A 12,895-nucleotide genomic window follows, 5' to 3' on the forward strand; every position below is an offset into this window, starting at 1 on the left:
AGCTGATGACAAACTAGGGAGCTTTTAACTTCTTGGATGTAACACAACAATGGTCTGAATCCTACAATAGCCATAGCTTGTGCATTGCCACCAATTCATAACAAAGTGTAGAATATACATTTCTATCTTCCTTTGTGGGTTGTTGTGCATTGGATGGTAGTTCCTCAGTCTTTTTTCAAATTGTTGCCTTCTCAGTCACTGAATACCTTCTTTAGATTTTTTGAGTGGTATAATCACTTCGCATACTTTCAGGGTACACTGTTTTAGCCAGAACAGTCATGTTTTCACAGCTCTGTCCTAAGGAAAACTCTGCAAGCCGGTCAGGAACCCTATGTAGGCATTCGGAAAATGAAAGAATGAAGTAAAAGTGGGAATGTGCAGGTGTCCTTGACCCTGCTACCTCCAACCTCCCCATGTTGACTGTAGATGCATGGCAAATGAGTTCCAGTTTGTGTTAAACTAGAAATTACCCAGTTCAAATGCAAGCTGAAGTTGAAATCCACACGCTTCTGAGTTCGTGATGTAATCTGAACAGACAGACACATTACGAACACAAATATTTGAAAAATAGCACATTTGATGTGTGTATCTGGTAAAGTGTGTACAAAACCATTTTTGGTCACACAGAAGAAAAATCAAAGCTCACACTCTAAGTTAGAATAGGCTTTGAAATGGAATTTGCAGAACTGGTTTTGCTGATCTGGCCACCGCTCATATAGACCAGTAAAGTCTGAAGAGAGCGACTATCCAACCGCATGTGTAGAATGCAATTACTGTCTTCCTTGTGATTGGGAATCCCAATGGGGCAGAGCTCCTGATTTCAGAGGACTGTGTCTATGTTGGGCCGCCCATGCAAGAGCTCTCCTCAGAATGCCCCGATCAGTGTAGGAAGGTAGGGGGCAGTGTTGCAGAATTGTCTCTGGTTTGGAAGATGAGCTGAGCAAGAGGAAGTATGTGAATGCTCATGAAATCCCACTTGCAAAAGCAGTAATCTCTGCATCACATGCAGCAGAAACAAAGGCCACTAATCACATGAAATCCCTTGCTCAGCGTTTATGCAGGGCTCAATTCCTGGAGCCCTTGCCAGTCAGTCAGACTCCCAGCCACAAGAAAGCAGCCCCAGTCCAGGGGGACAAGCCTTGGGAATCTTAACAGATTCCCACCCCAAAGTGGAGTACTCATACATGTACCCAATAGCCTGTTACATTTTTATCTTGTAAAGCCACCATATCCCTACTTCTCTGCTCCCTATACTTGCCTCTGTCAGCAGGAGACCAAGATAAACATCACAAACAGTCCAGCAAAGTTGACGATGTACTCCCTTCATTTTTGACCCCTTTTACTATGCTGTCAAAAATTGTGTTATCATTACATGATGGGGGGCAAGCCAAACAAAACACACCAAATTAATGTTTCCCTTTTCTTCTCCTTCCTGAAGACAGAGCGTTGAATAAAATTTTATTTTCTTCCTTTTCTCTCTTTTTATTTTTTTTTTTATTTCTCACCTCAGAAGTGAAGTGAAGCTAGCAAGGGGTTTTATGGAAGTTCGCAAGGTCAGGAAATGGAGAGCAAGGGGAAATTGATTCAAGCCTCCTTAATTTACTGATCTTTTACACTGAACTACAGATCAAACATGAAAAAGTGCATTGTTCCAGTGCTGGAACATGATATGGGAAGGAAATCAGGACTGCATACTTTGTGTGAAAGAAACCCTTGTAGTGAAAAGCTGTGTCAAAAATGTACTCAGAGGCAGCATGCTCCTAAATACTGTGAACAAGACAGTAGACTGAGGGAAAAGCACTCTGCACAGTCCCTGGAGTTACTCCCCATCTTCCTCAACATGCCTAGAGCCTCATAGACTGAGCTCTAGTGATTGCACAATAGGGAAGGGGCGCTTGTCTTTAACAGGAAAAGTACCTTTTTGTGCAGAGTGGCTCAACAGGATTTTTTTGTTTTTTTGGAAGGGAACAGGATATACATACATAGAAACAGAGAGTCAGAAGGGGTCTCCCGGGCCATCTAGTCTGACCCCCGGCTCCAGCAGGCTCCGCTCACGACATGCCCACCATGTGCATGTCCAGCCTATCTTTGAACACCCTCACCGACGGAAGGTACTTTCTGCTTGTGGTATACTAGCAACATTCGGAGAAATGTGAATACCAAAGGATAACTACATTGTGGCAGAATATTGATAATTTAGCAAAATGCAATTTAATTAAATGTAATTTAGCAAAGTGTGTATCAAAATCCAAGCTGAACAGAATTTTTCCAGTCTAATTTATGAACAGAAAAAGCCTAGGAATAATTTTATGAAAAGTAAAGGATCTGTTTTTGTTCTGCCACAGAGTACCTCCTCTGCTGAGGGCTGAAAAATGATGGTGTGTGAGCAGGGCTATAGGCTTCATGGCTCTCACTGCACCCTTCAGTCTCTGAAGACTCTCCCTCTGCCCACTGTGGAGGAAACAGTACCTGCTATGGCCCTACCAGGGAGAAATGCAATGCTTCCCCTGCAAAGCTTCTAGACAGGTTTCTGAAGGCACACGGCAGCACCTCCCTAGCAAGAATACCTGTTAGGTTAGGAGCACGCTGGGTGATGAAGGAAGGAATTGGCCTACTTGCATTCCTTCCATTCAGCCGATAGGTTTTTCGTCTCTCTCTCTTTGCTCAAATGCCTGAACAAACTAAGACAGCTACCAGAAAATAAGTTTTATTGCAGGAAAAGTGGTGCTGTATCAGTACAAAGACTTACAAAACAATACCGTTTTTTTCCCAAAAAAACAAATGTGTGTTTTATCATGTTTTCTTATTTTCATAAAAAATGCAAAATATGAAGCCAGACACTTAGCGTAACTTGTTGATAATCTTTGGTCAGCACGGGTTAGTGCTACTGGAGGGGAAAAGAGATGGTGGGGTGTGTTTCGGGTTGGTTCACATATGGAGATCTTTTACATTGTTACAGGTACCAGCTGTCAATAACAGCACCACGGCAACATACATTTATTAAAACAAAATGGCACAACATTTTTTTAAAAATACTAAAGTAAACTAAATGTCAACTTATTGTACAAAAGTAATTCTTACAAAATAGGCTATGATAAAATGAGGCATATTGTGTATAACTACAGTATTAATGAAAATTCTTAATTGCTTTCAAATATGCATCTTTTCTTTGTGCAGCATGAATAGTGTGCACATACGGCAATCCCGAAATAGCACAGGCGCATTCATTTCAGCATTAATCCAAGCCAGCACCAAACAGAATGAGACGTCGGGTGTTCCCTTCTAAGAATATAAGGTATGCATTGAGCTGCCTACAGTAATGCAAGTACGTAGAGCACCTTTCGTTTGTGGTGAATGAGGTGTTGTGTGATACACTGAGGTTTTCTGAAAGAAATACAGTACGGGTTGGCCTGCAATGCTAATGGTACCACAAGCAGTCCAGGTATTTTGCTACAGTGGTTGCATGTCATCTGCTATGACTGATCATCTCGGATACGGAATCTAGTCCTTATGGCTGTGAGATGAGCATTAACAGAGAGGCTTAAAGTCACCAAAATTCTGATCATCATTATTTATGATGAGGCACGATTTAATGCCCTGCTTCGAAAAAGGGGGTTTTTTAGCCCTCTGGAAGTGTACTACAGTGCTCATTTGACTATGTGATTCTTTGAAATACTGTTTTTATGCAATACGGACAACTGGCACAATAGTGAGAGGAAATTTTGGTGGGGAATCTATTGGTTTCTCTTCTTTTTCTTTAAAAAAGAAAGAACCTCTTACCTGTAATAGTTCAAATTCATAATATCTCAAAGAAAAACAAGTGTTTCCCTTTTTTGTTAACATAGTTTGTTAATTTCTCCATATATTACTGCATTAAAATAAATAAAATCTCTATTTTTTAATTTAGGAACCATAGCAAAATACCGAACATGTTAGACTGCTAACAGGAAAAAGTAGCTCACATTTTGTGCCATTTAGTGCCATATGCCGACCTCTTGAGCACCACTTTTTTAAAAAAAAGTATACTTTAAACTGAGGTTATAGAGAAGATACAGTAACCATGATTGGCATTGTAGTCGAAGATCTGGCCACGGTCAAAGGGCCACACTGCAGTCTTGGACAGGATGGAAGGACACAGAGGTCTCTATCCTTCGTAGTTTTTGGTCTTTTGAAAAAAATAAGTCACTGATTCCTTTAAAGCTTTTGGAAAGCAACATATGATCGGTGTATAAGTGTACATGAACAGAACTGAGTCATTCATGAAGTGGCACTAAGTAGTGAAGATTTTAGTAGAGTTCAACCCAGAGCCTCATTTTAAGAGCTTCTCCAAGCTCCCCTAGGAGGTAGTTGTCCTCATTGCTTTCTTCCAGTTTCTTGAGCTCATCCTTTTGGTACAGAGGAATGCTAACAATTTCCAGTGTGTAAATGCCAGCAATTGCCTTTTTCTTAGCAATCTGAAGATAACTGAGCCCATCTTTCTGGTGTATCCGGAAGATGCTGTTGTGATTACCGAAGGAGATTACATAGCGGATATGGTTTGTGAGGGGCTGTATTGCAGGAATGAGATCTAAGATGTGTTCCGTATCACCAAGCCCAGATATGTTGAATCTCATCTTCAATGGCAGATCGATGTCTAAACTTTTCAAACTGACCTATTAAACCAGAAATGAAAGTTGAGGGGAGGAAAGCAGAGGCAAACCTGACTATCATGGTTTATACAGTTCTTACAATCATGGACCATTAATCCGGTTTTTGGCTGTTGCTGCTTCCTGCTACAAATTTGGTACTGTGTATAGCAACGGAAGCCTGGAAGCCACATTTCGAGAGGCTGGGAGACTCGAAATGGGCTCCTATCATCCTTCCCTAAGTTCGTTCCTGAAGCAAAGTACAACAAGGGGTGAGTTTTGCAGACTCTGTAATTAGCGCCACTATTTTAATATGGACATTTGTTTGAATAAGGAAAATTACAGGGCTTTGCAGGACCTAGGAAATGTTGATCCACTTTTTAAAGCTCATCACAGCATAGGGTTATTCCATGAAGACCAATTTTTGTCCATTGGTGGTATAATTTGACTGTTGCTGTTCTTCCTTTAAAGCAAATATTAACAATAAAATAATGATATATTAAGGGTGCAGTCCTATTGCCTCCCACCATTTGGTGAGAGCTGTCATAGGAGTACTTGGTGTCGCACCTCTGAGGTCTTCCAAATGTGGAGTTTCTGCCCTGCCTTCCTTGCAGCCCGTGCAGAAAGAACCATCTTGGATATGCCTCCCACCTGGAGAGGGTTACAAAGATGTGCCAGTGGTAGGGTAGAGGCTGGGGCAACAGCTTATGCTGTATCCAAATGGCAGCCCCAAATTCTTCCCTCCCCTTCCATTTACACATGCTTCATTTAAAGGGCCAGAGATTGCTGTTACCATGGCTTGCACCTTGCATCGGATGCTCATAAACCTCTGTGTTCAAAGGTTTACATATATCAAGGGCAACAACACTGAACTACCCCTAAAAAGACTACCCTCCCCCTTCTACTCAATACCAGCATTACAGAAAACTTTATAACCAGCAGATGTTGCTATTATGGAAAATATTATGAAACTAAGCAACAGCCAAGTTAACCATGGTGGAGACTAAGTTGGACAAAAACAAAATCATGTGTTTCCTCTTGGTTTAACAAAGTGGTTACACACAGATCAACACAGGATTCCTTAATTAGTAATTTCTCTAGTCTAAGTTTTTCCACTAGAAGAGTTCCTGTGGTGATTACTTACTTATGTCTTCTGATGCATTAAGTGCTGTAATTCACTACAAACCCTGCTTGCCATTAAGCACCAAAATTATTGATTCAGAAAGCTCTCAGAAACAGGGGAAGCACATGACATGAAAGTGAATGGAAGAAAGTGCTCTTGACAGCCCCTGGTGGACTTCTTCATGCTGACTGGCTGATATCTATCCTACTAATAGTGGTCCTCCTGAAGCTCCCACAAGGTATCGCCGAGGAGGAGAAGGCAAAGCTAGCAGCCACAAAACACTTGGACTAGGTTTGGAAAGGAGAAGGTTTAAACCAGCTTTACAGCATTTGCTTACCTCAGCAGGCTCAGTTTGATTGACGCTTCTTTTCTTCCTGTTGTCCTTTTTGTAGCCATTAATTTTACACTCATAACATGCTTCAGGAGACAATGCATTCTCTTCATCTCCATCTAGTGGCAGGTACTGGCCTTTATTAAATCCCATGCCTGAGACACAGTGCCTATTGAATAAATATAGTAATATTAATACCTGCAAATATCTGCTTTCTTGTAACATTTGTACTTCATGAGAATTTAAGGAGAGCTGTGGTGTAATACACCAAAGACCAACCTGGTACTAACACTACACTTTCTGGTAACAAATTCCATAGTTTAACTATGTGCTGAAGAAAGAAGTACTTCCTTTTATCTGATCTGAATTGGATGTCCCCAAATTCTAGTATTATGAATGAGGAAAAAATGTATTCACTTCTTCCATTCACTCAGTAATTTCATACATCTCTATCATGACTTCCTCTACTCATTATTTTTCTTAAGAAAAAACCTCAAATAGTGTAACTCCTCATAATAGAGTCACTCTGGCACACTGATCGCTTCGTTTGCCCTTTTCTGGACTTTCTCCAGATCTATTCCCTGCTTTTTGAGATGTACAGTGGCTGGAATTGATTAGAAAATTCGAAGTGTGGTTGCATCATAAATTTATATACAAGCTTTACGATACGGGCAGTTTGATTTCTAATTCCTTTCTGAATGATCTCCAACACAGAATTGGGCTGATATTTTCATCAGGTTATTCACCACAACACCAAGATCCCTTTGCTGCCCAGTCACCACTGGCTCAGGTGCAGCTAACATGTCTGTGGCTAGAATATCCCTCCCTATCCACTGGGCATCAATTTATTCTTGCTTCCAGTTGTTTCTCCCAACAGAGACACTACATGCAAGAGGGCCCGGCCAAATTGCTCCAGGAGGAAGCACCATCCCAGGCTAACAAATGTCCTCTGTGAAGATCAGGAGAAAAGTTGCAAAATGCATCGTTCTCTTGCATCCAATCAGGGATAGCAAAGATGTTGAAATGAAAAGCATGATGACATTAAGCCCTTAGTGATTTGGGCTACTTGAGTCTTCTGGTAGAGTAGGATTTAGGTTTGCAATAAAACATGCCAAGTTTCCACAGTTCTGCAACAGATGCCGCCCTACAGAAGTCTCAATCAAATACTCACCCTTGCCCAACTCTGTAATATCCAGGTGGGCAGCCACAAAGATAGCCACCTTCAGTATTGGAGCAACCATAATTGCAGGGGTTCTTAGTAGATGAACACTCGTTTACATCATGGCAGGCACTGGAGAACTGATCATAAGAAAATCCAGAGGGGCATGCACACTTGTAGCTTCCAAGAGTGTTGTAGCATGAAGCCGAGCCACAAATACTGGGATTTGAGCATTCATTTTCATCTGTTGGAAAAATTAGGGTTTTGTTTTTGGAAGTATACACAAATTATCAAGAGTGTACTTGTCAAAACAGTTTTCCATCTTCAATAAAGAGATACAGTTTTCCCCAAGACTGGCACAGAGAAGACCTTAAAGACATACAAGGTATCAGAGTAGACATGCTCCTTGGTAATGGTGGGATAAATATCCTAGCTGGTAATTGAAAGTGCAAGCTCCTTCTACGGTGCTTGCTTTGCCTCTTCCAGCAGAGGTATTGTTTTGGCTTCTGCTTCAGCACATGCACAGGCATAGAGATCCAAATACAGGCTGCAATTACAGCTGTCAGAAACACAGTTTCCACAGGAAAGCTATCCTGTGGTTCAGACTGGCCCATGTCTCCTTAGCGGCAGCTGCTGCTCCTTGCTTCCCAGCTGCTGTGTTCCCAGGTCAGAGACCCAGAATATGCAGGCCACTGCAGTACTTGCAGAAACCTGGAATGCAGGAAGCAACACAGGAACACAGCAAAATTAAGCCGTTCCATCTTTCCTGTTTCTGGGGACTGCAGAGGGTGGGTGAAATGATGCATTTTGTTGCAGTTGTCTGCTTTTACTGTCTTGTACTGTTGTTGTTTCGGAATGGAATTGTATTTTATTATGGGTTCTGTTGTTCACTGCCCTCAGTGCTGTGTAAATAACAGTAGTGTGTGTGTGTGTGTGTGTGCGCGTGCGCGCACATGCATGTGTGTATGCATATTTGCATGTGTGTGCTTGATTATGTGCTTGAATCAGGGAATTGTATCCTTTGGCAATGGTGGGCTCTTGGCAGTTTTTTCAGTCCCTGAAAGGGTACACAAGGGTACAGAGACTGGAGGCTCAGTGTGCTAGAAAGTGGTTTTTGTACATAAAATAAATAAAGCCCACTGCTATGACAGGCCTTGCGTGTGGCAAGGGCCCCCAGTTGGAATGCGTGAACATTGTCTCTCTGAGTATCTTGCAAACAGACACACTGCATTCTTTCTACAGTTGTGGGATTCCCATGCTGGCTATTATCCAGGATGCAGGTGCTCACCGCAGCGGTATTCCCAGACACATCACATAATGATTTCTCAAAGAACCCAGTGGCAATCATTCAATTCTGTGGGGCAAATTAAAGAGATGCACTTGGCTAAAGAATACACTAAGGACAGAGACGAAATCCTAACCATTCCAGGTTGAGGGCAAACCTGTGTGCTGCCCAAAGAGTTCTGCTGCTGCCTTTTCTGTAGGATAAAGCTTCTCATACAGTACCCCTTTTACAGTTAAAGTGTTATTTTAGGTACTTCATGTGAAGGACACTCACAGAAGCATAATTTTGATTAGTCAAACAAGCAATAGTTAATTGTTAACTGCCAAATGACTTAAATTTGGATTTAACAACAGTTCAAATGCTCCAAATTGAAAAATTCTGATGCAATTTTCTTTCCAATCTCACTTTTTCATTTCTGGAATTGTCTGTTCACAAAATCATCTTCTTACCCACACACTGATTCCACTGGTAATGCTGAACATATCCTTGTGGGCAGCCACACCTGTAGCCACCAAGGATATTTTGGCAGCCATGCTGACACCTGTGGTTTCCTTCACATTCATCCACATCTGTAAACAAAAATAATATGGTAAAGGACAACAGAAGATACATTAAAGATGGGCTAAATCTAACACATACGAAGTTAATTTTTCCAACCAATTCCTCTCATTTTTTTTTTAAATCAGAAAATTTTGAAAGTCTCACAAGAACTTGCATCATATTCAGGACCACTAATTATAGTCCGTCAGCAGTGAGCTGAATTTGATATTATGAAGTACTCTTATAGAGCAATCCTACACATTTTCCTGGAAGAAAGCTCCAATTAAGCCAATGGATCTATTTCTGAGTAATATGGCACCTGGACCAGCTGAGCCAATGAAGAATCAGAAGCTTCTCATTATGATTTTACCTATATTTCTGGTTTGTTGCTTCCCTAACAAATCAGAGTCTGAAGACTGATTCAAAGTTGGTTTCCCATTCTTGGTTGATCAAGTGATTTCAACAGTTCTAGCTGATCATGGTCTGTGGCAGAATTCCATGCCTGTACAGAATTGTTCATACACCCATTCACAGAACGGAGCTTAAGAGTAAACTTGCTTCCCTTTTTCTTTGGGAACCCAGAATTTTGGAAGTGGTACATAAATACAATAGACAAGTTGAATCAATATACAGGACTTGCTAAGATACTGGGGGTAAATGGCTATCACAGTGACAATGCCTTACTATGAAGATAATCAGATGGATACCGTGGGTTCCTGGTTGTCTTAAGCATTTTAACTGTGTTCAGTCTTAAACAGTCACAGCTTCTCTTCAGACTTTTCCAATCAACATAGAGAAGTTAGGGGTTTCAATAATAAACATTATTGGGTTAGCTTAAAAATTGGCACAGAGATAGACCTAATCAAATCAATAATGGCTACCCAGTTTCACATTATTAGCTCAACAGAATACATTTATATAACCCAGTGATGGGGAACCTTTTAGAGACTGAGTGCCCAAACTGCAATCCAAAACCCACTTATTTATATCAACACTGCAGATTCAAATATGCCAGGGGGACAGCACAACATTAAAAGAATCTCAGTCTCTTAATTAGAACATCTCTTTGCTAAATCTTTGATATTAAATTTCAATTTTTCATAAGAAAACTCAAAGCTAAAATCTTTGTTAATAAAATGAATGTATTAAAACTCACAGCCAGTCCATCTCTCTCTCTCTCATTCTCTCCCCCCCCCCCCCTTGACAGTGCACTGACCGGCCATGCGAAAGCTTGGATGAGTTGCGGCTCGTGACATGGTCACCTGGTGCCACTACTCCTTTCCGAGCATGCGCATGGCCCCTATGTGCATTGTTATTCGTTGCTTGGCTGCTGGGGCGATGCTGGGGCAACTTGGCTCGCGTGCCGACAGAGAGGGCTCTGCGTGCCCGCTGCAGCACACATGCCATAGATTTGCCACCGATATAACCTTATCTAGTGGAAGGTTTTAAAGGGAGGTATCATTCTAAGACTGTGATACTACAACATCAACAAATAACTTATAATTGTTCATATTTTACCTTCACAGTTTAATCCTGTTGAATCTAAAGAGAAACCTCTCTGACATTCACAGGAAAAACTTCCAGGAGTATTCTGACAGATTCCTTTTGATCCACACAGCAAAGGCTGTGATCCACATTCATTGTTATCTACAAAAAGGTATTTCATTTTTTACAATTAGATGCAAACAAACACACAAACAAACTCTGATCTAATTAAAATACAGAAGGATATTGAAATGGATTACACCCTTGAATTTTGCATGTTTCCCTATTTCCACAGCTGTATTCAACACCGCATGTTCTTAGATGAACTTGCTATGATTCTGAAATTTGGCAGTAGGAGTTTTCCTTCTGACAGAGAGACTGGGTTCACACAACATGCTGTCAGTCATGGAGGGAGTGGCTTATAAGCCATTCCAAGAAGTCATGCCTTGTTTTAGAGTTTAGGATAGCCTACATGGCTTGTGCTGTCTGAATTCATACAGCACAACGAGCCACATTCAAGATGAAAAATAAAAGAACCCTCATCCAAAGTGACCAAGGAAAAAACCAAACTGAATGGTACTGAAAATTTGCCACTCTAGCCAGCAATTATCATCAGATTCCCCCACAAGCCTGGCAATGCCTGGAGAGCAAAACCGGCCGCATGCTGTCTCAGCATCGCTATGCAAGCAAAGGGAATCCTCTGCTGTCTGCCACATGCTTTCCACTCAGACTCCACTCTGCACTGGTGATGTGCCACATGTGTTAGGGTGTATGGTAGTGAAGGGGTTGTTCAGCATTGGTTTCTCTTAAGGAAGTGAATCCCAGCAGCTCCTTTCCACCACCACTGCCCAAAAGCTTCTGGTGGCAGGCAGGCAGGGATAGCTGAGTTTTGCTGCTTCAAGAGAAAGTGAAGCAAAGAGGTCCTTTCCTGACCACCCCCTGCCTGACTTGCAAGCTTTTCATTTGTCTGGGGCAAGGGAATGTGGGCTGGCTTGACTGTGGCTTGCTTGTTGTCTTGCCAGCACCACACATGTACTTAGCACACCAGGCAGGATTGTGCTCTCTCCCACTTGGGTTCTGGAGGGTAATTCTGTTTGTTAGCACTGTGCACATGTAAGAAGAACTGCACTCGACTCTCTCTCTCCTTTAAGAGGAAAAGTCACATGGCCCTTAGTTTCACTTCCTTAAGAGGAAAAGTCACATGGCCCTCCTCACCCCCCTGCATGCAGCAGCAACTGGGGGGCCCTCGCAGTAGGGAGATGGTGATGGTGCCTTCAGCTTGGCAGCCTCAAAGGGAGATCCAGGGAGGGGTCCAAGCCAAATGCACCTCCCTTATGTGTTGCACCACCCACAGATGCTGAAAAAGCAAGAGCAGGAAGTTGACCGGGGCAAAGTACTTCTCCATGTCATCCTCATGCATGGAGAAGCATCCACTTGGTGAGCAGCTTGCCTAACGGAGGGGTAGTGCTTTCTCTGCTCCTTCCTCTCCACTGCTCAGCTGCAGTGCTGCCCAACTGAATGGTGCCCCTCCCCCCATCCAGTTTCCTCGCCCCACTCCTGCTGAGGCTTGAGAGAGCTGGAATGAGCATCCAACTCAATCTGGATGCTCTGCTGGTCTGAAAGGTCTGGTCTGCTGGCACTGATAGGATCAGAGAGTGGGAAACAGATGACAGCTGTCCAAGTGCCAGCCGCTGTCATTCCTGGTCTGCTCAGTGTTCTTGCAGTTTCCCCGGGATACCAGTTGGGGAGGAGGGTCTGCCCCAGGAGCCCCATGCACAGTCAAGCCTCCAGGCAACTGTAAGCCCAGGGTGGCTATGGAGCCATTGTGGCCATCGTGGCACTATTCATATCTACAGTGGTAATAACAGGTACAAGGTAAATAAGTGAAAAGGTTACATTGCCTTACAAGTTGTTTTTATGAAAGAAAATTCATCGTTTTAATTGATCTTACCAATACAAGCTGTATGATGTTGTGTGAAACCTGGTGGACATTTACATGTGAACCCACCAACGGTATTGACACAAAGGAACTGGCAGTTATGCTGCTTAGTTTGACATTCATCAAGGTCTAAAAATGAAAAGATGCTATTATTATTACTACTACTACTAAAAGAAAAACATGATTATTTAGCAGCAACTACCTATAACATAACTGGGACAATTAGAATTCCCTCTAGTTTAGGCAGAGCAGCTAAAAATGCTGTCTTACATATGCATCCTACTTTTTGCTTGAACTACAAAGTCTAAGCAGAATGCTGCATCTAAGAAATGTTGCAGAGTCAGCCAGCTTGCCAAGAAGTTGTTCAGCTTGAGTCAGTACCAGGCACACCTGGTTAGTACAGAGTCA

At 42.2% G+C, this 12,895-nt stretch overlaps 1 protein-coding gene across 2 annotated transcripts in view; it reads right to left on the reverse strand.

Annotated features, from left to right (window-relative positions):
- Positions 1 to 2,729: 2,729 nt before the first annotated feature.
- FBN2 (fibrillin 2) overlaps positions 2,730 to 12,895 on the reverse strand; it is a 191,646-nt gene continuing 181,480 nt past the window's right edge. Inside the window, exons 60-65 of one of the 2 annotated variants that reach the window (XM_044446643.1) lie at positions 12,500 to 12,616; positions 10,582 to 10,710; positions 8,973 to 9,092; positions 7,251 to 7,482; positions 6,092 to 6,248; positions 2,730 to 4,652 (exon numbers count right to left, since the gene is read on the reverse strand). In XM_044446643.1, coding sequence (XP_044302578.1) covers positions 4,287 to 4,652; positions 6,092 to 6,248; positions 7,251 to 7,482; positions 8,973 to 9,092; positions 10,582 to 10,710; positions 12,500 to 12,616 — 1,121 coding nt within the window. In that variant the 3' untranslated portion in view covers positions 2,730 to 4,286. Of the gene's footprint in view, positions 4,653 to 6,085; positions 6,249 to 7,250; positions 7,483 to 8,972; positions 9,093 to 10,581; positions 10,711 to 12,499; positions 12,617 to 12,895 lie in introns of both variants that reach the window. The other variant, XM_044446642.1, reaches the window with a different exon arrangement.

This window comes from Varanus komodoensis, unplaced genomic scaffold, assembly GCF_004798865.1.
Source record: "Varanus komodoensis strain SLA01 unplaced genomic scaffold, ASM479886v1 scaffold5, whole genome shotgun sequence".
Lineage (NCBI taxonomy): Eukaryota > Metazoa > Chordata > Lepidosauria > Squamata > Varanidae > Varanus > Varanus komodoensis.